General features: G+C 49.0%; 1 protein-coding gene across 4 annotated transcripts; it reads left to right on the plus strand.

Moving 5' to 3' along the window:
* Positions 1-27: 27 nt before the first annotated feature.
* Positions 28-24,763, plus strand: SLC22A14 (solute carrier family 22 member 14). Of its 4 annotated transcripts, none has more exons than XM_084754911.1 (12): positions 28-5,785; positions 6,550-6,717; positions 7,962-8,474; positions 9,711-9,814; positions 9,994-10,148; positions 10,950-11,118; positions 19,457-19,577; positions 19,839-19,936; positions 20,200-20,414; positions 21,727-21,835; positions 23,176-23,367; positions 23,927-24,763. In XM_084754911.1, the coding sequence occupies exons 3-12, from the start codon at positions 7,962-7,964 to the stop codon at positions 24,138-24,140; spliced, it is 1,890 nt and encodes a 629-aa protein (XP_084611037.1). In that variant the 5' UTR covers positions 28-5,785; positions 6,550-6,717; the 3' UTR covers positions 24,141-24,763. The 4 variants fall into 4 exon arrangements, with proteins under 4 accessions (XP_084611037.1, XP_084611035.1, XP_084611036.1 ...); XM_084754909.1 differs by having other exon boundaries at positions 6,550-6,693; XM_084754910.1 differs by having other exon boundaries at positions 28-4,654; positions 6,550-6,693.

Consider the following 24,763-nt stretch of genomic DNA (forward strand, 5'->3'; position numbering starts at 1 on the left):
GGCACCAGATCCCCTGAGCTAGAGTTACAGGCATATGTAAGCTGCACAAAGTAGCTACCGAATGGGAACTGGGGCACCGCAGAAGAGCAGCAAGACCTCCTGACAGCTGAGTCATCTCTCCAGCCTGACAAACAACTTGCAAGGAGGAAGGATTTCTGCTCAAGGTTTCAAAATGTCGCGTCCATGGCTGCTCAGCACACGTATTAGTGGTGGTGGGGGTGTGGCAAGGCAGATTCTCCACCTCCTGATGATTATGAAAGAAAGTGAGGAATAGACTGGGGGTCACGTACAACTTACAAAGGCATGCCTCCAGTGATCTGCTTTCTCTAATTAAGCCCCACCTCCTGCAGCTTCTAGAACCTTCTAAAATAGGGCCATCAGGTCAGTATCAAATATTCAACCCATGAGACTCTCGGGGCCACTTCACAGCCACACGCTAACGGCGTGCTAACACTCTAGGTTGTCCATTCTTTGCATCTGGCTTGGTCGGCCACAACAGCAGGCAGATAGTCTGGGTTCAGGATGCCAGTGTGGCTAGCTTCCAATGAGGAGCCTATCCATATACCTATTTACATCTCTATGTGTCCTCCTCTACATGGAAGGCCACCTCTCTTGGTCCTTGCATGGTCTTCCTTGGTGCATGTACATGGAGACAAATTTTTCTCTCCATCTTCCTACAAGGTCACTAATTCCATCTGGAGAGTCCCATCTGATGATCGTATTGAGATATGATCTATTGCCATGACCTCGCCTCCACTTACCGTGACACTGGTGGTAAAGGGTATAATATATGAATTGGAGGAAATGCAAACGTTCTAGGGCAGCATTCTTTGTTCCCCTGGGACCTCTGATCTGTTGACTCTTCCCCAAGTCTCTCTCATCTCTCTACTCAAGTCAGAGGGTGAAGCCGTCCTTCCAACTGCTACTGAGACAGATTGGTCCTGTCCCTGTTACTGGCACCTCACACTTTAATTCTTGTTCTGTTTGGTTGTGTCCAACTAGAAAAGCCACAGTAGCGAGTGAGCTCAGGCACCTCTTTGTGTGTGCTGTCTCTGTACCTTGAACTGCAAGTGTCATATACTGTACAATTTCATTTTTCTGTGAATCCAGGGACCAGCCCCCACTGGTTGCTTAGCAGCCCAGCTTCTAATGGGCTTCTTTTCCATCTCCATTGGTGGCCATTTGTCCTCTCCACTCTGCACGCCTCCCACCCTCACTTCCTAACCAGCAGCCCCTCCCCTTGCTTGGGAAACGGAGGCCACCATGCTCAGCTCTCCAGCCTGCTGACTAGCAAATCTGTTGACCTAGAGGTGATTGCATGACCTTTGCCCCACACCTAACTGCTGCTGTCAGCCTCCGTTTCCATAGATCAAAGATTTTTGGCATCAGACAGGTCAGTGAAGGCTCTAAGTCACATTTGCCTCCATGTTTCTATGGTATCAAGAGAGCATCTGCTGCCCTCAGAGCTCTCTAGAGAGCCAATGGCCGTCCACTGTACCAGTGGTCAGCCCAGGTCACTTGACTCCAAAGGAGTCTTGGACAGAACTTAACAGTCATTGTATCGGGAGGGAGCAAGAAGGGCTCATGGCTTCACTGCTCCCTGATTGCCATCTCCTGGCTTTTGTTCCTCGTAAACTAGGGCCAAGGCGACCATCAGCCCTGGAGATGAAAAACCCTAATTATTTGTTAGTTTCTTCATACTGCAAGGGAGACAGAGATGACATTCTGGGCATTCTATGGTTTTGTGTGCATGTGTGTAATTATATGTGTGCATGTGTGTAACTATATGTGTGCATGTGTGTAACTTTATGTGTGCATGTGTGTAACTATATGTGTGCATGGGTGTAATTATATGGGTGCATATGTGTAATTATGTGTGTGCAGATGTGAGGCATGTGCGGTCAGAAGATGGCTTTGGATCTTGTCCCTTGACTTCCATCTTGCCTGAGACAGAGACTCTTTGCTGTGTGTTCCAGAGTAGCTTCTGGGGATTCCCAGCTCTGGCTCCCACCTCACAGTAGCACTGATGGGTTTCAAATGTATGCTACCAGTCCTTGCTTTACATAGCAAACGCAGGCCCCCATGATCGCATGGCAAATGCTTTACTCACTAAACCACCTCCCCAGCCCCATTGTGTATGTGTGTGCACATGTGTGTGTGTGTGTGTGTGTGTGTGTGTGTGTGTGTGTGTGTGATTAACATGTATAGCTGGCGTGAATATGAGCTCTTTACTCTCTTTCCGTTAAGCATCCCTCTGTCCTGTGTTGACTAGACATCTCTGGTGCCTAGAGGCTAGAGACTTCGGGGCGCACAGGACCAGAGCATTCTGCTCACTGTGTCACTGTCCTTACCAACCGCTGAGCTCCCCACTGTGCCACTTGCTCAGGCCGTCAGCCCTAGCACTTCTGCTCTTAAGATTTGGGAACTCAAAGGAGCCTGAGGGTTCTTGGACCAGCTGCACAGATGGGCTGTGAACACCTGGGAGGCCTGATGGAGACGAAAGGGTCTGTATCCGAGACATCAAGAGGACTGCTGTGCCTTCCCCATAAGTGGAGACTTGAAGCTAACATTGCATTCACATTCTCTCTCTCTCTCGTGTGCTTGCTCGCTCTTGCTCTCGCTCTGTGTGTGTGTGTGTGTGCACACGCGCACATGCGTGTAGGTGCACATACATGCACATAGAAGCCAGAGATCAAGCCTGAGTGTCACTAGGAGCTGTGCACCTTCTCATTCCATCTCTCTCTGTCTCTCTGTCTCCTTTTGTATCTGTCTTTCTCTGTCTCTCTCTGTCTCTCTCTTGTGTGTGAGCTCACTCTTGCTCTGTGTGTGTGTGTGTGTGCACACGCGCATGCGTGTAGGTGCACAAGCATGCGCGTGGAAGGCAGAGGTCAATCCTGGGTGTCATTGGGAGCTGTGCACCTTCTCACTCTCTGTCTCCTTTTGTAGCGCTCTCTCTCTCTCTCTCTCTCTCTCTCTCTCTCTCTCTGTCTCTCTCTCTCTGTACTTGTGGGAGCCAGAGGTCATCATTCCATGTTTTTCTCAATCCGTTTCCACTTTATTTCTTGAGATGTGGTCTGTCACTGAGTCGGAAGCGCTTACACTTCATAGAGTCAGACTGGACCTCCAGGACCCACTGGCCTCATCGCAGCCTCCCTCCCACCCACGCAGCGCCAGGAATGCAGGTGTAGGACCCACCTGGCCTCATCGCAGCCTCCCTCCCACCCACGCAGCGCCAGGAATGCAGGTGTAGGACCCACCTGGTCTCATCGCAGCCTCCCTCCCACCCACGCAGCGCCAGGAATGCAGGTGTAGGACCCACCTGGTCTCATCGCAGCCTCCCTCCCACCCACGCAGCGCCAGGAATGCAGGTGTAGGACCCACCTGGCCTCATCGCAGCCTCCCTCCCACCCATGCAGCATCAGGAATGCAGGTGTAGGACCCACCTGGCCTCATCGCAGCCTCCCTCCCACCCACGCAGCGCCAGGAATGCAGGTGTAGGACCCACCTGGCCTCATCGCAGCCTCCCTCCCACCCACGCAGCGCCAGGAATGCAGGTGTAGGCGGCTGTGCCTGGCTTTTTAGGTTTGAACTCAGGTCCTCGTGCTTCTGTGACAAGCACGTTCCCGACTGAGCCATCTCTCCACCCCCTCTATCTTGTCTTATGAGATAGGGTCTGTCACTGAGACCTAAGATGTGTTAATTAGACGAGGAGGGTTGGCCAGCTGGCTTCAGGAGTCCACCTGTCTCTGCCTCCCCAGTTCTGGGATTACAAACACAAGCTATCACTCCTAGCTTTTCATGTGCCCTTGGCCCGCTGTGTTGTCTTTTAAGTCCTGCCTCCGATTTTTCCTCAGTCAGTTTTGCCAATGTTCTGAGCAGTACTGTTTGCTGATGGAGAAATTAGGCTTCTTCCTGGATATGTCTGAGCATGTCTTTTGGGTAGAGTCAGGGTCCCTCAAGTCCCCTGCTTCCCCACAACCAGGTCAGCCTGGCTCCTGGTCCCCTGTTGATTCCCCCCATCTCTACTCCAAGCAAAAACGCTGGGGTCCTGTTTCCAGTATCAGGGGAGGGCTCTGGCTCCTAGGAAGGTGGGTCAGACCAAGGCCGTTCCACCAAGGAAATGTCCCTGAGGCAGAAGAGGGTACAGTGCAGATCCCAGGTATGGGATCAGGAAGGCTGGAAGGGCAGCCGATAAGGAGTGCGGATTCATCCAGAGGGGACGTGTTCTCAGGATAGAAGAGAGTTTTGTTTTGTTTTTTGAGACAGGGTTTCTCTGTGTAGCCTTCACTGTCCTGGACTCACTTTGTAGACCAGGCTGGCCTTGAACTCACAGCGATCTGCCTGCCTCTGCCTCCTGAGTGCTGGGATTAAAGGTGAGCGCCACCACGCCCGGCTGAAGACACTTTGCATAAAGGTACAAGGTTGCCTCATGAGGCGGTTTGCATATGTGCCTTAACCAGTTCTGTACCCAAGACTTTGGCCACTTGTGTGCCTGGAGTGGCTTATGGCCCTTACCATTCCCAGCCTCTCTGTCCCATTGTGACACCGTCTCCCCAGCTACCAATGGAATCCCAGGGTTCTGCTTCCAAGGTTATGGTTGGGTCTGGACCACAGTCAGGTGAGCCCTGCCTTTGGCTTGTGGTCCTGTCCCCAGGTAGGAGGGACTGGGTGTGTGTGTGTGTAGAAGGTGGCAATTACGGGGCTGTGTGCTCAGCGCAAAGGTGGACAGGAACATACCTGGGCCTGTTTAGCTGTGAGAACTCTGTGGAAAGAGCTGGCTGTCCTCACAGGAAGTGTGGGCTCTCCAGTGAGGCACCTGCTGATTTCCTGCATGCAGGTGGAGTGCTGAACCCTTTGAGTTCAGCAGAGGGAGGGGTGCTCAGGGGCCTTGCTGACTGCTGGTCCCTGTGGGTATTTAAGTACTGCCAAATTAACCAGACTGACCTTGAAATCGTCTTGTACCCTAGGCAGGCTTTGAACTTGTGATGCTCCTGACTCAGCCTCTCAAGTAGATGGACTTACAGGCCTATAGTGTCAGGCCCAGCTTCCTTTCTTTACTTTGGCTTTAATTTTTACTATCTTCTTTGAATTTATTCTTTCATTTTTCTTTCACTTTTTATAATGAAACTTAGTATGAATACACATTCAACATTTAAATTCTGCTATTAAATTGTTCTTAATTTATTTCCACAGTATATACTGCATGTTTTCTCTTGAATGTGCACTGTGTGTTTGTGTGTGTATGTGTGTGAGTGTATAAAATGAAAATAAGGGACTATTTGGGGAAGAGGAAGGGCCCCTGGGAGGGGGCACAAGAAGAAGACAAGGGAGAAAGGACAGAGGGTAATGATGACTGAGCAAAGTATAATATATATACATACATACATACATACATACATACATATATATACATGTATATACATATATAGGTATATACACATATATATTATGTGTGTGAAAATGTCATAAGGAGACCTGTCATTTTGTGTAATAAATATAATATTATATATGTATGTATGGATATTTAAGTGGGTCCTATGGAGGTAGAATAGGTCATCAGACCCCTTGGATTTGGAATTATTGGCAGTTGTGAGTGCCTGATGTGAGTAATAAGATGGGGCCTTCTACAAGAGCACTATATACTCTTAACTGTTGAGCCATCTTTCTAGGCCCTAAACACAGTCATCTTAAAAAGGAAAAAGAATCTATATGTTCATATCTTGAAATTTTCTGAAGCTTCACTTACGGTCTGGTACATGATTATGTTTCGCGGTCCTCTAAGCAGGTAAGAGGAAAAGATATATTCTCTAGTTGCTGGTTGCAGAATTTTATAAATGACAATAGATAAAAGATCCTTCATGAGCCAGATGTGGTGGCACATGCCTTTAATCCCAGCACTTGGAAGGCAGATCTGTGAGTTCTAGGCTAGTCTGGTCTACATAATCTACATAGTAACTTCCAGGACAGGTAGGGCTACATAGAGAGATGCTGTCTCATAAAAGAAAAAAAAAAGATCCTTAGCTTTAAAACACTTTTGAGGAGCTGGGCGTGGTGGCGCACACCTTTAATCCCAGCACTTGGGAGGCAGAGGCAGGTGGTTCGTCGTGAGTTCAAGGTCAGCCTGGTCTACAAAGCTTGTCCAGGACAGCCAAGATAACATAGAGAAACCCTGTCTTGAAAAACAAAAACACTTTGAAATGTGTGCGCATGTGTGTGTGTGTACAGGTGCATGGGTGTGAGTGTATGTGTACAAGTGTGTGTATGTTCATATTTGTGTGTTCGTGTGCGGGTGACAAGTGTGTGTGTGTTCGTGTGTGTGTGTGTGTGTGTGTATGTTCATATGTGTGTGTTCGTGTGCGGGTGACAAGTGTGTGTGTGTTCGTGTGTGTGTGTGTGTGTGTGTGTGTGTGTGTGTGTGTGAAAGCTGGAAGATGTCAGATGTTCTCCTCAGTGCTGTTGTTGTTGTTGTTATTATTATTATTATTATTATTATTATTATTATTATTAAGTCAGAGTCTGTCTGCATCTAGGGCTCTCATTTTTTTCTAGACTGGAAAGCAGCAAATCCCAGCAATCCTCCTATCTCGTCCTGTGGTGCAAGCATGCATTCCTGCTGACCTGGCATGTGGTGCCAGGCTCTGAACGCCAGTCCTTGCTTTTCCAGTGCTGCCCTCCTCACCCCCACGTTTTGAGGTAGACTTTTGTTGTATAGCCAAGGTTAGTCTTAAACTTGGATCTCCCCACTTCCAAGTTTTGGGGTGACAGGCATAGACCACCTCAGCCTCCCAGTGGTGTCAGTCTACATCACTGTTAAGTATGTGTCTGTTTTCCCTCGTAGGGGGCTTGCATAGGGCCTGTGGCAGTAGCTCAGGGGCTAAGAGCATGTGCTGCTGGTAGAGGATCCAAGTTCTGTTCCTGGCACTACACTGAGAGGCCTACTGTCCATCTCAGGGCATCTCACACCTGCTCTGGCCTCTGAGGGAGCCTGCGCTTACACACAAACACATATTTCCACACAAACGCATGCACATATACAGAATTAAAAATTGATCGGATCGCCGGGCGGTGGTGGCGCACCCCTTTAATCCCATCACTCAGGAGGCAGAGGCAGGTGGATCGCTGTGAGTTCGAGACCAGCCTGGTCTACAAAGTGAGTCCAGGACAGCCAAGGCTACACAGAGAAACCCTGTCTCGAAAAACCAAAAACCCAAAAGCCCAAACCAAAACAAAATAAAAAAATTGACCGGAAGAGTTAGATTTTTATCATGTATAGGAGCTGTTACTTCTGTCCACTTGTTAGTGTTTGGTATATTTGAAGGCTTTTAGAGAGATTTTGTTTTGCTTTTGGAGTCAGGAGTTCTCTGCGTAGCCCACCTACAAGTCCCTCCTGTTGGGTTTGAGAGAAGTGATGGGTTTCTTGGATATATTGATTTTTGGTTTTGGAGTTTGAGAAAATGTGTTGTTTCTCTATATGTGTTGCTTTTTCTGTTTCTCTTTAGAGTTTCTGTTCAGACTTGCCCTCTCTCCCACCTACCAAGCCGCAGCTCCACGCCCCGCTCACTACCTCTGTCTATTGGATCTGTTTGTTTAATTTTTCTCTTCAGATTTTTTTAATTTCAAACAACATTTTACCCCTTCTTATGCTGAGAAGCTTTACTATCCGCGTCTGTGAGACCTAGGTTTGGTCTTTGCGAACCCCACAGACTCAGTGTATGAGGGAGGTGCCAGAGAGAGCCGCTGCCGCTCATGGGGGGCGGGGGGCGGGATCTCCAAAACATTCAAAATGTCCGCTGCAGTGAAAATAGGGTGGCTGAGCCAGGAAGAGCGAGTTGTACAAACTAATGCGGTTTAGAAGGGAAGGAAGGGCCCATGAAGTCCACGCTGACCCGTTGGCTCCGTACTGGGATCTGACCATGGCAAATGATGACCCGAGGATTGAACTGCATCCTTTCTCTGAACAGATGGAGCAGGAACAGGATTCCAGGCCGGCCTCTGCATCCCAGAATCCCAGGAGCTCACACCAGCGTGAGACCTCCCTCCACTCCCATGCCTGGTCCTTGGAGATGTTGTTACGCAGGCTGAACGCCGTAGACGCCAAGAGGGACGACAAGCTGGCCAGCATTCTGGATGCCATAGGGGAGTTCGGCACATTCCAGTGGAGGCTGGTGGCCCTCACCCTCGTCCCCAGCATGCTGTCAACCTATTTTATGCTCTCTGACTTCTTCATGGTGACAGCCCAGCGGCCCTATTGCAACACCAGCTGGATCCTGGCCGTGGGTCCCAACCTCTCCGAAGCTGAGCAGCTGAACCTGACCCTGCCCCGTGCATCGAACGGCAGTTTCCTGACGTGCCTCATGTACATACCTGTGCCGTGGGATCTAGAGTCTATCATTAATTTTGGCCTCAATTATACAGAGACATGTAAACACGGGTGGATCTACCCTTATGCTGAGAAGCGCTCTCTAATCAACGAGGTATGCCGCTGTTGTGTGTGTGTGTGTGTGTGTGTGTGTGTGTGTGTGTGTGTGTGTGTGTACTAGAGCTGCCCTGGAGAGGCTGCAGAGGCAGGTGGCAGTTGGCCTTTAGCACACTCTGTGGAGGTGCACCAGGAGATAAAATTAGGCTCTGTGTTCTCCATCCTTGGGCCCTGCCTTTATTTTCCTTCCTTCCTTCCTTCCTTCCTTCTTTCTTTCTTTCTTTCTTTCTTTCTTTCTCTCTTTCTTTTTTTGGTTTTTCAAGACAGGGCTTCTCTGTGTAGCCTTGGCTGTCCTAGACTCGCTTTGTAGACCAGGCTGTCCTCGAACTCACAGAGATCCGCCTGCCTCTGCCTCCCGAGTGCTGGGGGCCCTGCCTTTCTTAGCCATGAAGCTGGAGTGCCTTTCAGCTAAGGGCCAGGCTTGCCACCTGTCCAGAGAAGTGCATCTCAGGTGTGGCTCTTCTGATGGAGGGAGGAAGACCCTTAAGCTGAGGGCACCTAAGGATGGCGCACAGGCAGCTGTATGCAGGGTGTCTCTGCTCCATAACCCTCGTCTTCTGTCCGGCATCTTGCAGACCTTGGATCTAAGCCTGGACTGAGGCAGCAGAGGCATGGGGGCATGGGAAACAGGTCAGAAGGCAGCTATGCAGAGTACATAGAAGCCAGTGATGGAAAAGAGAAAGCCTGTGGTGGCCACTCCCAGGGCTTCATGGGCTGAGTTGAGGCCTGGGCCTTTTCCAGCACAGATCTGTGCAGGATGGATACCTGGACCAGTGTGTGTGCCTGTGCTTATTAAGCCCTCTCTACCAGTCTCTGTCCTGCCTGACACCTCCACTTCTTCTCTCCAGGTTTTGCTACAAGGTGTTGGACAGGGTCCTGGGGTAACAGAGTGCAACACTTGACCCAGAACTACCTTCCCTTTCCCCCAGGTGCTATCTGCTTAAAGGCGGGGCTTCTCAACCTGTGGGTCACTCCCCTTTCCCAGGCGTTGCATGTCAGACATCGTGCAAATCAAAGATGTATGTTGCAAGGCATAACAGTAGCAAAATTACTGTTATGAAGTGAGAACAAAATAATTTCATGCTTGAGGGGGTCACCATAGTACGGGAAACTACATTACAGGGCCGCAGCATTCGGAAAGTTGGGAGCTGCTGGTGTAAGGGTTCCCCTCTGGGACAAGCTCAGTCTCTGTTCTGTGCGGAGGCTGCAGCCAGAGCCATTGTCTGACCCGCAGTTTGACCTGGTGTGTGGCAACGAGCCAAACATGGAAAACATGCAGACCATCTTCCTGGCAGGCATCTTGACGGGGTCTCTCCTCTTCGGGATCTTAAGTGACAAGTGAGTCTCCTAGAGTTCCCACGGATCCCTGGGAACCCCTTGCCTCTTCCTCAGGCTGGGGGAGGAAATATAGGGGTGCTCCAAAGCCTCGGGATAACACAGAGCCTGGCCCAGGTGCACAACCACGGCTGGCCAGGGAGGTTGTGGCCCTTGGTGGCATCTCTTCCTCACACCCACAGGCTGGGCCGCCATCCAACCATCCTGATTTCGCTGCTGGGGCTCCTCGTCTTTGGCTTTGGAACAGCCTTTGTGAATAGCTTCTACCAGTATCTGTTCTTCCGCTTCGCTGTGGCGCAGGTGTCCGTGGGCTTTACCATCTGCAGCGTATCTTTAGGTAACTGGATCTCAAGGGACAAGGTGGGGGGTGGAAACAGATACAGTTCAAGCTGGACCAGGAGGCAGATCTACATGGGATGGACAGACTTACACTATCCTACGGGGGAGGCAACAGACCACAGAGGGGAAGGAGTAAGAGGCGGCCTGGAGTTGTGACGGAATCAGCAGGCAGTGCTGCAACCCTCAGCCTCCGCTGTAGCCTCCCCGGGCCCCTTTATGATCGTTGTGTAGCCTTGAGCCCTATACGTGCTTTGTTCATTTCATCCTGTGCCTCAGAGGAGTCAGCCAACTTGTCCAGAGCCACGCACCAAGGAGGAGTCGGCGGCTCTACTCAGGCCTGTGTGATGCTAACACTTTCAACCCGCAGCCAAGTGCCTGCAATCCCTTATTTTCTCGAAGCTCCCTGGCACCTCTTCTCAGTGAGAACCTGTCAGAGCACAGCCTCAGGCTACGGAGCTCAAAGCACTAATGTACTCCAAGGCTTGCTCCTTGGCTCGGCACACACCAGACCATACAGGATGCCCCGCACCTGGCCCCTCCTATGAGTGGCACTGGTTAGGCCGAAGTTTTGGAGGCAGTGGCTGAGGGTAGAGCAGCAGCTAGGGTGTGTGGGGGCTGGGGATAAGAGGATGTAGGGAGCACACTGGGGACATGGGGACAGTCTAGCTGCGAGAGGTATCTGAAGAAGAGGCAGACGAAGCTGGTACTGTTGGTGGCGGGGGAGGACAGTCGGCCGCATGGAGGGCCAGGCTGGGGGCTGTGAACTGACCATGGTTTCGTTCTCGTGTTTTCTGCCCAGTCATGGAGTGGCTGGTGGGCGAGCACCGGGCCCAAGCCGTCCTACTTCAGCATTGCTTCTTCGCTGTGGGCATCCTGGTCCTGTCGGGATTAACTTACAAGATTTCCCACTGGAGGCTGCTGTTCCTCGTGGGCAGCGTGCCTATGTTCCCCCTCCTGTGCACTGTATGGTGAGCAAGCCAGTTTAGGGCGCGCACAGGGTGGGTCTCACAGGCGGGAGGGGGTGGGGTGGGGGCGGGGTGCAGAAGCGGGGAGGGCGATGCATGGCCCGAGAAGGAGCCAAAGGCTTTCGGTAGGAGTGCCCCGGGTCCAAAGACAGGCACAGGTCAGGCTTGAAGAGGTGAGACTAAAGATTTGGGATGTCCCCTTGGTCACCTTCTTGAGGTGACTTCAGTGGAGGAGAATCCAGAAGCATGGCACATGAGTTGAAGCTGAGCAAATGGGGTTCCCCCTTCCCCCGCCAGAAACGACTGTTTCAGGAACAAGAGGAAGGGGCTTTTGTGGTCAGTTGGGACATGATCAAGCTAGTTGGTGTTTTTAATGTAGGGAGCCACAGACAGGGAGCTAAGATATGAGCTTTGGCGCTGATTCTGGATCACTGGCCACACTGTGGGACCAACTGTGCTTGGTGGTGTCTCCCCACCCCCCATCACCTAGGGAAATTTGTAAGTGGCTTGGTGTTACTTTTTTTTTTCCATTGATTTCAGCCTCCTCCCACCTCTCTTCCCAATCACACACTCACACCCCTCCTCTCATTCCCCAGTCCTCTTCTCTGAGGTACCACCATGGGTACCCACCTACCCAGGCACCTCAAGCTACAGCAAGATTAAGCACATCCTCTCCCACTGAGGCCAAAGAAGGCAGCCCAGCTAGGGAAAAGGGATCCAAAGGCAGGCAACAGAGTCAGAGACGGTCCCTGCTCCCATTGTTAGGGCCCCACATGTTGACCAAGCTGCACATCTGCTACATATGTGTAGGGGATGTATGTCCAGCCCATTCAAGCTCTTTGGCCAGTGGTTCAGTCTCTGTGAGCCCCCGTGGGCCTGTGTTAGTTTATTCTGTAGGTCCTATTGTTGTATACTTGACCCCTCTGGTTCCCTCAGTCTTTGCCCCCACAAGACTCCCTGAGCTCTGCCTATTGTTTGGCTATGGGCCCCTGTTTAATGAAGCCTCTCAGAAGACTCTCAGTTAAGCTAGGCACCTGTCTGCAAGCATAGCAGAGTATGATTAATAGGGTCAGGGATTGTTGGTGTTCTCCCATAGGACTGGTCTCAAGTTTGGCCAGTCATTGGTTGGGCTTTCCCTCAATCTCTGCTTTATCTTTATGCCTACACTTCTTGTAGATAGAACAAATTTTTTATTTGCTCATATATTTATTGCTTATTTGCTCTTTTCACAATTATAAACAGTACCACATTGAACCCATCAATAAATATAACTATCAATAAAAACATTAAGTTTCAAAAATATAAAAATGTAGGTTTCTTAAATGAAGATGACAGGACAAATTGTGAATGTTTTGTGGGTAGGTTGGTGTCCCCCTCCCTCCACTGGAAGTCCCACCTGGCTACAGGAGGTGCCCACTTCAGGCTCCATATCTACCTCTGGTAGGAGTCTCAGTTTGGGTCACCCCCATAGACTCCCAGGAGCCTCCCCGATTCCAGAGATGCCTCCACCAATTGTCATTCTCTCTTCCAATCCTCTCCTGGGCCCCCAATCTCCCACACTTGATCCGCACCCGTGTTCCCCTCCCCCACCCCCTCCCCCACCCCCTCCCCCACCCCCTCCCCCACCCACTTCCCCACCCACTTCCCTCCCTCCATCTACTTCAGATGTCTATTTTATTTTCCCTTCTGAATGAGATTCAAACATCCCCCCTTGGGCCCTGCTTGTTACTTAGCTTTTTTGGATCTGTGAATTGTAGCATGATTATCCTGTACTATGTGACTAATAGCTGCTTATAAGTGAGTACATACCATGTGTGTCTGTCCAGGTCTAGGTTACCTCACTCAGAATGATATTTTCTAGTTCCATCCATTTGCCTGAGAATTTCATGATGTCCTTGGTTTTTAATAGCTAAGTAGTATTCCATTGTGAGCCACATTTTCTTTATCCATTCTTTGGTTGAGGGACATCTAGGTTGTTTCCAGATTCTTGCTATTATGAATAAAGCTGCTATGAACATAGGTGAGCAAGTGTTCTTATTGTATGGTGGAACATCTTTTGGGTATATGCCCAGGAGGGGTATAGCTGGGTCTTGAAGTAGAATTATTCCCAATTTTCTGAAAAAGCACCAGATTGAAGAGTGTTCCCCTTGCTCCACGTCTTTGCCATCATGTGCACCATCTATTGAGTTTTTTTTTATCTTAGCCATTCTGATAAGTGTAAGATGAAATTTCGAAGTCGATTTGATTTGCATTTCCCTGATGACTAAGGACGTTGAACATTTATTTAAGTCCTTCTCAGCCATTAAAGATTGTTCAGTTGAGAATTCTCTATTTAGCTCTGTACCCCATTTTAAAATTGAGTTATTTGGTTTGTTGGTGTTTACTTTCTTGAGTTCTTTATATATTTTGGATATTAGTCAGATGCAGAGTTGGTGAAGATCTTTTCTTATTCTGTAGGCTCCCATTTTGTCCTACTGATGATGTCCTTTGTGTTTTTCAGTTTCATGTGGTTTTCAGTGGTCCTATTTATTAATTGTTGATCTTAGCGTCTGAGCTGTTGGTGTTCTGTTCAGGAGGTTGCCTCTTGTGCCAGTGAGTTCAAGGCTCTTCCCCAGTTTCTCTTCTAGTAGATTTACTGTATCTGGTTTTATGTTGAGGTCTTTGATCCACTTAGACTTGAGTTTTGTTCAGGGAGATAAATACGGATTTGTTTGCATTCTTCTACATGCTGACATACAGTGAGACCAGCACCATCTGTTGAAGATGCCTATCTTCTCAAAGAACCAGCTTTTTGTTCTATTGATTCTTTTTGTATTGTTCTCTTTGCTTTTAGTTTATTGATTATTGATTTCAGGCCTAAGCTTGATTACTTCCAGCCGTCTACTCCTCTTGGGCGTCTAGAGCTTTCAGGTGTGCTGTTAAGTGGCGAGTATGGGATCTCTCCAGTTTCCTTAGTGCTATAAACGTTCCTCTTAGCACTGCTTTCATTGTGTCCCATGAGTTTGGTATGTCGTGCCTTCATTTTCATTGAATTCTAGAAAGTCTTTAATTTCTTTCTTTATTCCGTTCCTCAACCAGTGGTCACTGTGTAGAGGGTTGTTCAATTTCCATGAGTTTGTAGTCTTTCTGTTGTTGAAGTCCAGCTTTAATCCATGGTGGTCTGCTAAGATGCAAGGAGTTACTTCAGTTTTCTTGTTATCTGTTGAGATTTTCTTTGTGTCCAATTGTATGGCCAATTTTGGAGAAAGTTCTGTGAGGTGCTGAGAAGATGGTATATTCTTGTGTGTTTGGGTGAAATGTTCTGTTAGGTCCACTTGATTCATAATGTCTGTTAATTTCATTATTTCTCTGTTTAGTTTCTGTCTCATTGGTGAGAGTGGGGTGTTGAAGTCTTCTGCTATTAATGTGTGGTGTTTGATGTGTGATTTAAGCTTTACTAATGTTTCTTTTACAAATGTCCTTGCATTCGGGGCATAGAAGTTTAGAATTGTGGTGTCATTCTGGTGTATTTTTTCTTTGATGAGTATGAAGTGTCCTTCCCCATCTCTTTTGATTAGTTTTGGTTGAAATAAACTTTTGTCTCAGTAGAAAAGCTGAAATGTCTACTCCAGATTGCTTCTTGGATCCGTTTCCTTGGAAAAACCTTTTTCTAGAAGTGGCTAGACTTTCTAATCTAGCTAGCTCCCAAACAATTGAGGCAGAGATCTGCTGATTCAAGCAGCCTTAAACACAGTAACTAAGCAGGTATTCCTCTAGTCCGGCATTCTGTGCTGATCTGGCTATTTCTCAGCCACACACCCTGATTACTTGCTGTGCTCATTCCCCTATTGGCTCGATCTCTATAGTCATCTGCCTTCCTGTCCTCCCGCTCCCTCTCCTGCCTCATGGTCCCCTTCTTTTCTCTCTCCTTCCTCTTGAACCCCTGGCTGGCTCGGAAGTCCAACTTTCCGGTCTCTTCTGCCCAGTCATTGGCTCTTTAGCTTCTTTATTAACCAATCAGAGATAATTGGGGCACATTCTTTACACCGCATTGATACAGGAGATTCTTCAACAATCGTGACAGTGCCCACGTCCTGACTGCAGCCAGATCTCAGGGGACACACATCAGCATCTGAACACACAGAGCACAAGACCAACCTTCAACATACTTCTTTAAGCTTCCCTATGCTCTGGTATAAACTACCAACAGGCTGTGGCAGCCCTACCTGTGAGGCCTGGTGTCTAGGGTCCTTTTGAGCTGGGACAGTCTCCCATATTCCCCTAAATACATTGTACACCAGTGGCTTTGTGGGGTTCTGTGGTGAGTAGACTGTTAAGGATGAGATCAAGAATCACCTGGGAGACATGCTTCTGAAGGATTATCTTGGTTAATCAAGATAGAAAGACAGCCTACTGTGGGTAGCATCGTTCTCTGGGCTGGAATCCTGGATTGTGTGAAAAGGAAAAAGTCTAGGCATATGGGAAACTCAGAGGCAGCTGCATCGCTAAGAAGTCCCTCTCCCAGTTGCTGCTTACCTCTAACAGTTTACACATTTTAATATCCCAAGATTATATAGCAGAACTGGGAAAGAGCAGTGGTTGGAGTCTCGGGTCAAGGTTAGGGGAGGATCTTGTGACCCTCCCACTCTTTCTCTAAGAGAAAATGTTGGCCACCCCTTGGCTATTAACCTAGCTATCTGCTATAGACGCTGTTGATTTAGTTGCCATGACTGTGGGCCACGGCCTGCTGTAGGTCGATATGCTTCATGATAAATATGGTCATGCCACGCCCAAAGAAACTAGCTGTATAGCACTGTATGCCCTCCAGCTTGTACGTTCTTCTGCGGTGTTCCAAGAGCCTTGGAGAAGATGCTGTATGTATATTTTCCTTCACTTAAACCTGAGGATTGGCCCACACATGCCACAACCACAGTACAGACTGTAGCAGCAGACATGTTCTCAGCAGTTTGTAAAAGTTGCCTTTACTCACCTGATGCAATTGTCATCTCGGAGGCTTCCTGCTGAAGGAGCTCACCCTTTCTAGCCCCTTTTGAACTCTAGCTGACTGGTTCAACACAGCTTTTCTGGCTCAAACTCCTCTCCAAGCTGACTGATTAAATTTGGCTTCTCTCAGCTTCTGACTGAACTGCTCTGCTTGGCCTCAAACTAATTGTGGCAATTTGTTCTGGATCCTTCTTATTCTTTGGCTTTAACCCCTCTGCTGACCTGCACTGCACTGCAAGAATTTATGAACAAACTCAACTCTACTACACTGTTGTATTGTCTTATCTACTGAACTCGTTTTTGTTTTTGTTTTGTTTTGTTTTGTTTTGTTTGTTTTTTTGTTTTTTTCAAGACAGTTTCTCTGTAGCCCTGACTGTCCTGGACTCACTTTGTAGTCCGGGCTGGCCTCGAACTCACATCCATCTACCTGCCTCTGCCTCCCAAGTGCTGGGATTTAAGGCATATGCCACTACCACCTGGCTCTACTGAACTCTTTTTTAAAAAAAATAAATGTGATTTAAAAAAAGATTTATTTATTTATTATGTATACAGTGTACATTAGGTCACATTATCGATGGTCGTGAGCCACCATGCGGCTGCTGGGAATTGAACTTAGGACCTTGGAAGAACAGACAGTGTGCTCTTAACCACTGAGCCATCTCTCCAGTCCCTGAACTCTTATTGTACTCTATTATATTGACAACTCTACTGGATTGCTCTTAAGTAGCTTCTCCTTCCTGTCTGTTCTCCTGTGGGTTGGCTGTGTCCTATCTCTGACTGATTCTATCCAACTTTCTCTAATTCATCCCTTTGCCCCTCAATTAGACGTCGATTCCAGCCGTGGGTGCTTCCTTCTATAAGCTAACTTTCCCTTCATTGTTTGGGATTAAAAGTGTATACTAAGGGTGTGTCTGTGTTCTGGCCAGATCATACTGTAATCCAGAGTGTTTCTACATCCCAGCTGGATCACATAGACCTAGGAGGCCTTTGGATGTGATCGCTTGTCAGAGCAGCCATGTTACCGGGTTAAAGTGCCTCTACATCAGTTTGATTGCTTATGAGTCTCTGCAGTAAGCACGACCTAATGTACAAATAATTTTTCCTTCAACTGTAGCATCCCGCAGCAGGATAGTCACAAAAATCTGCAGAACAAATTGATAGGCAAGATGCATTGGCTTGATGAAGCAGTAGTAGTAGTTAACTTCTCCACTGGGGCTTACAACACCCCACACTACAGTTTTTGTCTGATTATTGTACCAAACATGGGTTCCTTCCTGTGGAGTGAACATCAAGTCCAAGCTGGAGGTAGCTGGCTGCATCTTTAACTGCCGTGCTGCTGTTACACCAGTGGCCATGCTGATACGTAGGGCCCAGAATGGAGCAAGACTGTTAGTGATGAGAATTCTCTTGCAGGAGTCTATACGACCCCTTCAAAAGCTATGACCACTCACCAATAAGGAGAACGCTCACGACTCAGACTTAGCTCAGTTTGTTTTCTGCAACTCTATGGTATCTTCAGCATTAGGTGCTAACCATCCAGTTTTGGAATGCAAATGGCGATGGTAAAAGCATGTATGGTTTATGAGGCTTCACAGACCTCCCTGGACACAGCAGTGGCCCACTCCTCTTTATTCAAAGTTGGAACAATCTCACTTCTGGCCAGGTAGTGGTGGCGCACGCCTTTAATCCCAGAACTTGGGAGGCAGAGGCAGGTGGATCTCTGTGAGTTTGAGGCCAGCCTGGTCTACAAAGCAAGTCTAGGACAGCCAAGGCTACACAGAGAAACCCTGTCTCAAAAAACCAAAAAAAAAAAAAAAAATCTCACTTCTGCCTGTGTTCTCTCTCCTCAGTATCCAACCCTTCCCTTGAGTTTCAAGGCTTTGAATCCCAGAATGGGCTTTTCAGTAAAGATCCATTTTGCAATCCTCCTTCTACGCTATCTCAAGACATAAGACAGCAAGAACAAAATGCCAAGCCAGCATTTCCACCTGTCTTCCCTCTTGTTTAATTTACCTCCCAAATCACAGTCTTTTACAGAGGACACTGCTCACACGCCTTCTCACCTTTGTAACTTCTCCATTTGTTATAAGCAAGTTTTCTGTAGGCAGGCAGGTTAGTCTTGTGACCCATAGTAACAGCCATGCAACTGCCTCAGTGTTCGACACTCGGTTACTCTCAGGGACTGCAATATGTTTTCCAGTCCATTAGCCTTTTGGGAGACAAAGAGCAAGATGGCTATCCCAGCATTTCTTCCAAGAATGTTCTACCCTGAGTCATCTCTGCTGCTTTTCATATAAATAGTGTGTGTGTGTGTGTATCAGATACTCTGGAGCTGCAAGTGATCGTGAGTTCCCTGATGTAGGTGCTGGAAACTGAGTGAGCCTTCTGTAAAAGCAGTATGCACGCCTTTAATCCCAGCACTCGGGAGGCAGAGGCAGGCAGATCGCTGTGAGTTCGAGGCTAGCCTGGTCTACAAAGCAAGTCCAGGGCAGCCAAGGCTATCATAGAGAAACCCTGTCTCGAGACCCTGCCCCAAATCAATCTTCAATAAAACAACAACAAAACCAGTAGAGGGCTACAGAGATGGTTCAGTGGTTAAAAGTGTATACTTTTCCTGGAGAGATGTAAGAGACACATTTATTCATCCCCCAGTAATGACAAGGCCAACAAAGCCAGAGAAAGATTTATCAAGGCCAGTTTGGCGAATGTATGAGCTCATCGATGTTTTCTACACACTCATAGGCTGCACACAGTCAGGTGCTTCACCCGGTACCCAGCCCCTTAGTCAGACCCTGCTTACCACAACAAGGGGCAGAAGGGAGTGAGCACTGAGATGTTAGCAGCCTCATTACCACTGGCAAGAGTCAGCTGCTGTAGAAACTAACCTACTAACCGTTCTCTTCGTTTTGTTGCCACAACCGTGGGCTAAGGAAGGTTTGCTACAGAGCACCGTTGCCTTTCTTGCTTCGTGGTGGTGATGGCCGCAGCAAGCCTGAAGGAGACAGCCGCGCTATGGTTCTCAGAGAGTGGGCATGAGCGATGATGCTCAGACATGCTCTTGAACTTTGAGGAAAGGAGAGCTTAGAGGTGAATGATTGGGGGTAGCTGAGGAGACTATAGGGCAAAGGATCAAATGGCCGAGTGCTACCTCTGAGCAGCAGTGGGGGCTCCAGGGGTTTAGGTGAGAGGGGCTGATCGCCATGCAGCAGAGCAGAAGGCATCAAGGTTGGTGGTGGCCTTCAGGGCCCCTTGGTCACGTGCTGATGCACATGGCCACAGCTGAGGCATCTCAGCTGGAGAGCCACTGGCCTTGGGTGCATCCTGGGATGCTGAGGTAAGGCAGAGGTGGGTCACACAGGGTTCTCCGAGAATCCCCACGGTGGCTGATGGTGAAGGGGAAGGTGGAGGAGGCCCGGAAGGTGCTGTGCTATGCAGCGGCTGTGAACAAGAAAACCATCCCTTTAAATCTACTGAACGAGGTAAGAGGCGTCGGGCCAGGGCGAGGCTAGGGCTGGAGACGGTGGAGAGCTCTGCCCTCCCTCGGCCTTTCGGTGGGACCTCAGCCCACTGCTTCAGAGTGATGACAACAAAGCCCAGCAAGGCCAGAAAGCGGCTGGCACTGGGGCAGGGGCGGAGGGAGGGCCCTGCTCTGTGTGTGTGGGGGTGGGGTGGGGGTGGGGGAGTGGAGAGCAAGCTGGGTTTCCTCTCCTCTGCCTCTGGCTGGTCTTGCTGTCTTTTAGCTGCAAGTGAGGGGAAAGAAGGTGACTAAGGGCTGCATCCTGGACTTCTACACCAAGCAGCACCTCTTCAAGGTGGTCCTGGCCATGTCCTGTGCGTGGTGAGCATCTGGGGTGCATGGAGGCCAGCCAGGCCTAGGGCTGTGACTTCCAGTCTTTGGGTTATTCCTACATTACCACCCCTTTTCTTTGCCTATGCCCTTATCCCTGGCGCTCAATCCTCCCTCTCCCTCTTCCTCTTCCTCTTCCTCCTCCCTCCCTTCCCCCTCCTCACTTTTCTCTTCCTTCCTCTTATTTTGTCTCTCTTCCCCTCTCTCTTCCCCCGTCTCTCCCTCTTCCTTGCTCGCTTCTGGTTTTGTTCCAGGTTTACTATCAGTTACATCTATTTTACATTGAGCCTCAAGATAAAAGATTCTGGGGCAGCCATCTACTTCAGACAAGTGGTCCCCAGCATATTGGAGGTGCCGGCCCGGCTGTGTTGCATATTTCTCCTGGAGAATTTTGGGAGGAAGTGGAGCCTATACCTGGGTGTCATCCTAATTACCATCGTGTGTTTGTTCCTCCTTTTCCTCTCTCAAGGTACAATATTTAAGGAAGGCAGCCTCCAGACCTCTCACCTCTTCCAGGTTTTCCTAAGCTAAGCACGTAGAAACTGGCTTCTTGCATGTCTCGTCTGTTCTCCCTGAGGAAGCTCAGCCCCCAAGACACCATGTACCCACATGCAGAGTGGGTTTTCCTTGAGTGTGAGATGAGGCAACCTCTGTGACCCCATTCCAACCCTCACCAGAAGCGGATCGAGTGGGCAAATGAGAGTAAATGGTGGCAAAGGCATTTATTTATTTATTTATTTTTATTTACTTTCTAATTTTTTTTTTTGGTGCTCCCCAGGTCTTGCCTTGCACCTACAGCCTTTGGTTAGCAAGTACCTACTGTTATCTGTGCCATCTGTGTTAATCTGTTCATTGAAAATTGGTATAGTAGTGACCAGGTCCCATGACAGGGGGGCTCAGAGGCCTTTCCCAGGGGCTCACTGTCTGGATCCTGGCATTTGGTATTATCTCCAACATCTCAAAGGCCCCTGGGCAATGAACATGGGTCAGTCTGTAGGGCTGGAGTGCACAGAGCTGTGATGCTCCACCTGTGGCCACAGTGCATGTCTGCCCTAAGGAGCCTCTTCCTTCCTCTTGAAGACCTCTCAGTGCCCTCCCAGATGCTAGCAGATATTGATTCGCTGTCCACAGCTTTCTTCTTCTTCTCCTCCTCCCTATTCTTCTTTTTCTTCTTCTTACTTCTTCTTCTTCTTCTTCTTCTTCTTCTTCTTCTTCTTCTTCTTCTTCTTCTTCCTATTATTATTGACATTATCACTACTGTTAAGCAGAACCCTGAATCAAGTGGACATGTTTACAGATCTCATATGTGGGCAAGACACTAGGACTAGAATTCTGGAGCTAAGTAACCTGAGGGTTGGTGACACGGCTCATCTGGTGAACTGCCTGTCACATAAGCATGAAAATATTGACTCTGAATATCCTGGGCTCGTGTAACAATCTCAGTGGGACAGCACATGTCATAATCTGGGTCTTGGGGAGAAAGCGACAGTAGGATCTCTGGGTTTTGCTGCCTGGTCAGTGTTGCTGAATCAGTGAGTTCTTGGATCAGTGAGAAACCCTTAAAAAAAAAGTGTTTGGCCTGCCCCAAGTCCTGTCCACGTTCAGGACTGGCTGGCCCCATGCAGACCAGCTCTCCTGTGGCTGAATGTTTGAGTCTGCTGGCTAGGTGACCAAGTGGAGGGGTGGGCCACTTGGCTACCTTTGATAAGGGGCTGAGAGAAAGCTGTAGGGCCCTAAAGGTAGAGTGGTCCGAGACTCAAGGCCACGCTGTCTTCACTCAGAGCTGAAGTCGACAATAATCTTGATGCTCATGCTTGGAGAGTTTAGCCTGGCTGCCACTGTCACTATATTCTTCATCTACACTGCTGAGCTCCTCCCCACTGTCCTCAGGTATGGAGTCTGGTGTGTTGGGAGGGTGGGGAGCACAGGGGAGGATGAGACAGTGACAAGATTGATGTAGCAGATAAGGCTGAGCATTGGCCGGGGACCAATTACTGTGTTAAACATGGTTGGCACGGATTGCCAACCCAAAAGACAAAACAAACAAAAACACAACCCAAAATGCCACCATTGACCTTTCAGTTGACAAAAAATCAAAGACATGAAAGGCTCTTGTTCTAGGTCACACACAGCAAGGGACAGAGCTGGAGTTTGGACTAAGGGCTGTCTTAGTTTCTTTTTCCGTCACTGTGATGACAAGGAGTTTATTCTGGCCCGCCGAAGTTCAAGGTGGGGGCAAGGGGGGGGGGAAGATCATCGTGATGGGGCAACCCAAGTAGAAGGAGCTTGAAGCAGCTGACCACATTACAGTAAGGACTCGGTGATGCATGCCCATGCCTCTCACTCCCCTTTCCTGCTCGCACAGTCCAGGACTCCAGCCTAGGGAATGGTGCCACCCACAGTGGGCAAGTCTTCCCACCTAGCCTGACCCCCTTAAAACCACACTGAGAGGCCAGGCTCCCAGGTGATTCTAGATTTCGTCAGGTTGACAAAAATGTTAGCCACCCCCACAGGGTCTGACTCCAGTTTCTCTGCCTTGCACCATCTCCTGGCTTGCTTTCTGCCCCGCTGCGGCAAACACCACAACCGAAAAGCAGCTTGGGGAGGAGAGGATTTGCTTTGCCTTGCAGCTTACCTTCATGAAGGGAAGCCAGGATATGAACACAGGCGCGGGAACTAAGTGATAAGCCATCGTGGAATGCTGCTGACTGGCCTGTCCCTCGTGGATTATTCAGTTTGCATTCTTATACATGCCAGAACCGCTTTCCCAGGGGTGGTACTGCTCAGCTAGTTAGGCCCTCGCACATCAATCATCATCAATCAAGGAAGTGTCCCAAGACTTCCCCACAGGCCAAACTGATGGGAGACATTTTCTCAAGTGGGGTTCTCTCTTCCCAAATTACTCTAGCTGTGTCAGGTGCAGCCCAGGGGTCAGATCGATAAGGCTGCTGTCACCAGTATCTCTGTGGCCGAAGAGGCAGAACCTTAGGGCAACCCAAATACACTCTAGGCATCTGGTGTGGGCCCCACCCTTGCTCACAGGAGCATATACTGTGACTCTCCAGGAGAAACAACTGCCGAGTCAACGATGAACTTGGCTCTCCCAGGTCACTCTGGGCTGGGACAGGGTGAAGAGCAGAGGATGTGGGTTTTAAGCAGCTTCTCTCTCTCACTGTGCCCAGCCTCCGAGCCTAAGAAGTCTGCTAAACCAGTCTCGACCTCACTTCCAGGTCAACAGGTCTGGGGATGGTGTCTCTAGCCTGGGCAGCTGGGGCCATCTCCTCTCTGACCATGTTCAGTCAGATCAAGTCACAGCTACCGATCATCTTCTGCTGCCTTTCCTGCATCTTGACCCTGTGTTTCTCCTCGCTGGTGCCAGAATCAGGAAGCCATGCTCTTCGTGACAGCATAGACTATTCAAGGTAGGTATGCAGTGATTTCTTGTCTCAAGCTCTGGGCACTCTCCATCCCAATGACAAGAGGGCCGGTGGCACCAGGGTTTTCCTGTCCAAAGCCATCTCCCCAGAGCTTCTGGATGTGGCCACTTGCCTGGGTTCAGTTCGGGCTGCTGGCTTTCTCCCTCTGCTTGGCTTTCCTTGCCATAGATGCTCTCATTGCCTCACCTTTTATGCTTATCTGGACTAGGGCATCATCCTTGGAGATGAGGAAACTGAGGTGACATAAATTCATGCGGTATCAGACTGTCTTCCCCTAAAGGGTTTTTGAGAAAATTAAACCCACATTGTACAGGGTCCAGCATGTGGCAGGTACTTGGTGAAAGCTAGTGACAATGATGGTGAGACATACTCTGCACTCACTGGAAAGGTCTAGTTGGGGTTGGGAGATGGATCCAGCATGATACTGAATAGAGGGCTCCTCCTGGACCCATGACCAAGCTCGGCTAGGGACCGAGATGAATGAGAAAGCCCCCATCTCTCACAGAAGGAGTCATGATTGAAGATGCCTCATGATTTTTCTCAGCATCCACAGAGAGTCTTCTGACTTCAAGGATAGAAGCCTAGACATTTCCACAGTTATGTTGCCTGAGGAGTCAATGTCTGATGTTGACTGTACTGACGAAGTGACAAAGAATACCATGCTCAACGCTATGCCTCTAAAACCAGAAGCAGAAAGTTTCTTCAGCATGGCCTTGGAGAAACCCAAGAACAAAGAATTGGTCAGCCCAGCTCCCTAAAGACCAGGTTCCCTGGAGCATTTGGATTGGAGTCTAGTGGCTGGGTGTGGGACCATGGACTTAAGGCCCAGTCTGGCATCTGGGAAGAGTCTGTCCTCCTCTAAGGCCAGCCCTCAGGATCCAAAACTAGTCCCTCCTGAAGGAGGATCTAACTTGTGATTCATTCTAATAAAACAGTCATGTTGGTCTTGATATGGTTAGGCCAAGGTTGGCTGTGTCACGACAATCCAGAGGCTGTGGCTAGACAGGTGTGGCGTGGTGGTCAGACAGGCAACCAAGGCTTTTCAGGATCTTTAGTTAAATCCTTGGGGACAGAAAACAGCTCTCTGGATGGAGTGGGTGTGGGATGGGGAATATCTCTGTGGTCCTGTGATGGACCCTTCTAGCCCAGCCAACAGCTCAAGCCCGGACCAAGGACAGAATTTATCAGGGTTTAGATGGAATGTGGAAGATCAGTGAGAATGTCTCTCATTGTCTGGGGGCAGTCTTACTCTTCCCCTTGAGAGTCCACATAAGCATGGCTTTAAATGTTACCCATCCCAGGCTTTATCCTGAGAGATACTCTCCCGATAGCTCCAATAAAGTTGACCTCTGACTTCCACCACCATCACCACAAGAAAAAG

This window comes from Acomys minous (assembly GCF_964271855.1).
Source record: "Acomys minous genome assembly, chromosome: 13".
Lineage (NCBI taxonomy): Eukaryota > Metazoa > Chordata > Mammalia > Rodentia > Muridae > Acomys > Acomys minous.

Coding starts and splice junctions, on each gene's coding strand:
- SLC22A14 (XM_084754911.1), top strand. CDS start 7,962: ATGGAGCAGGAACAGGATTCCAGGCCGGCCTCTGCATCCCAGAATCCC. Junction 11,119..19,456: donor CCCCTCCTGTGCACTGTATG/GTGAGCAAGCCA, acceptor TGGGTCACACAG/GGTTCTCCGAGAATCCCCAC. Junction 19,578..19,838: donor CTTTAAATCTACTGAACGAG/GTAAGAGGCGTC, acceptor GCTGTCTTTTAG/CTGCAAGTGAGGGGAAAGAA.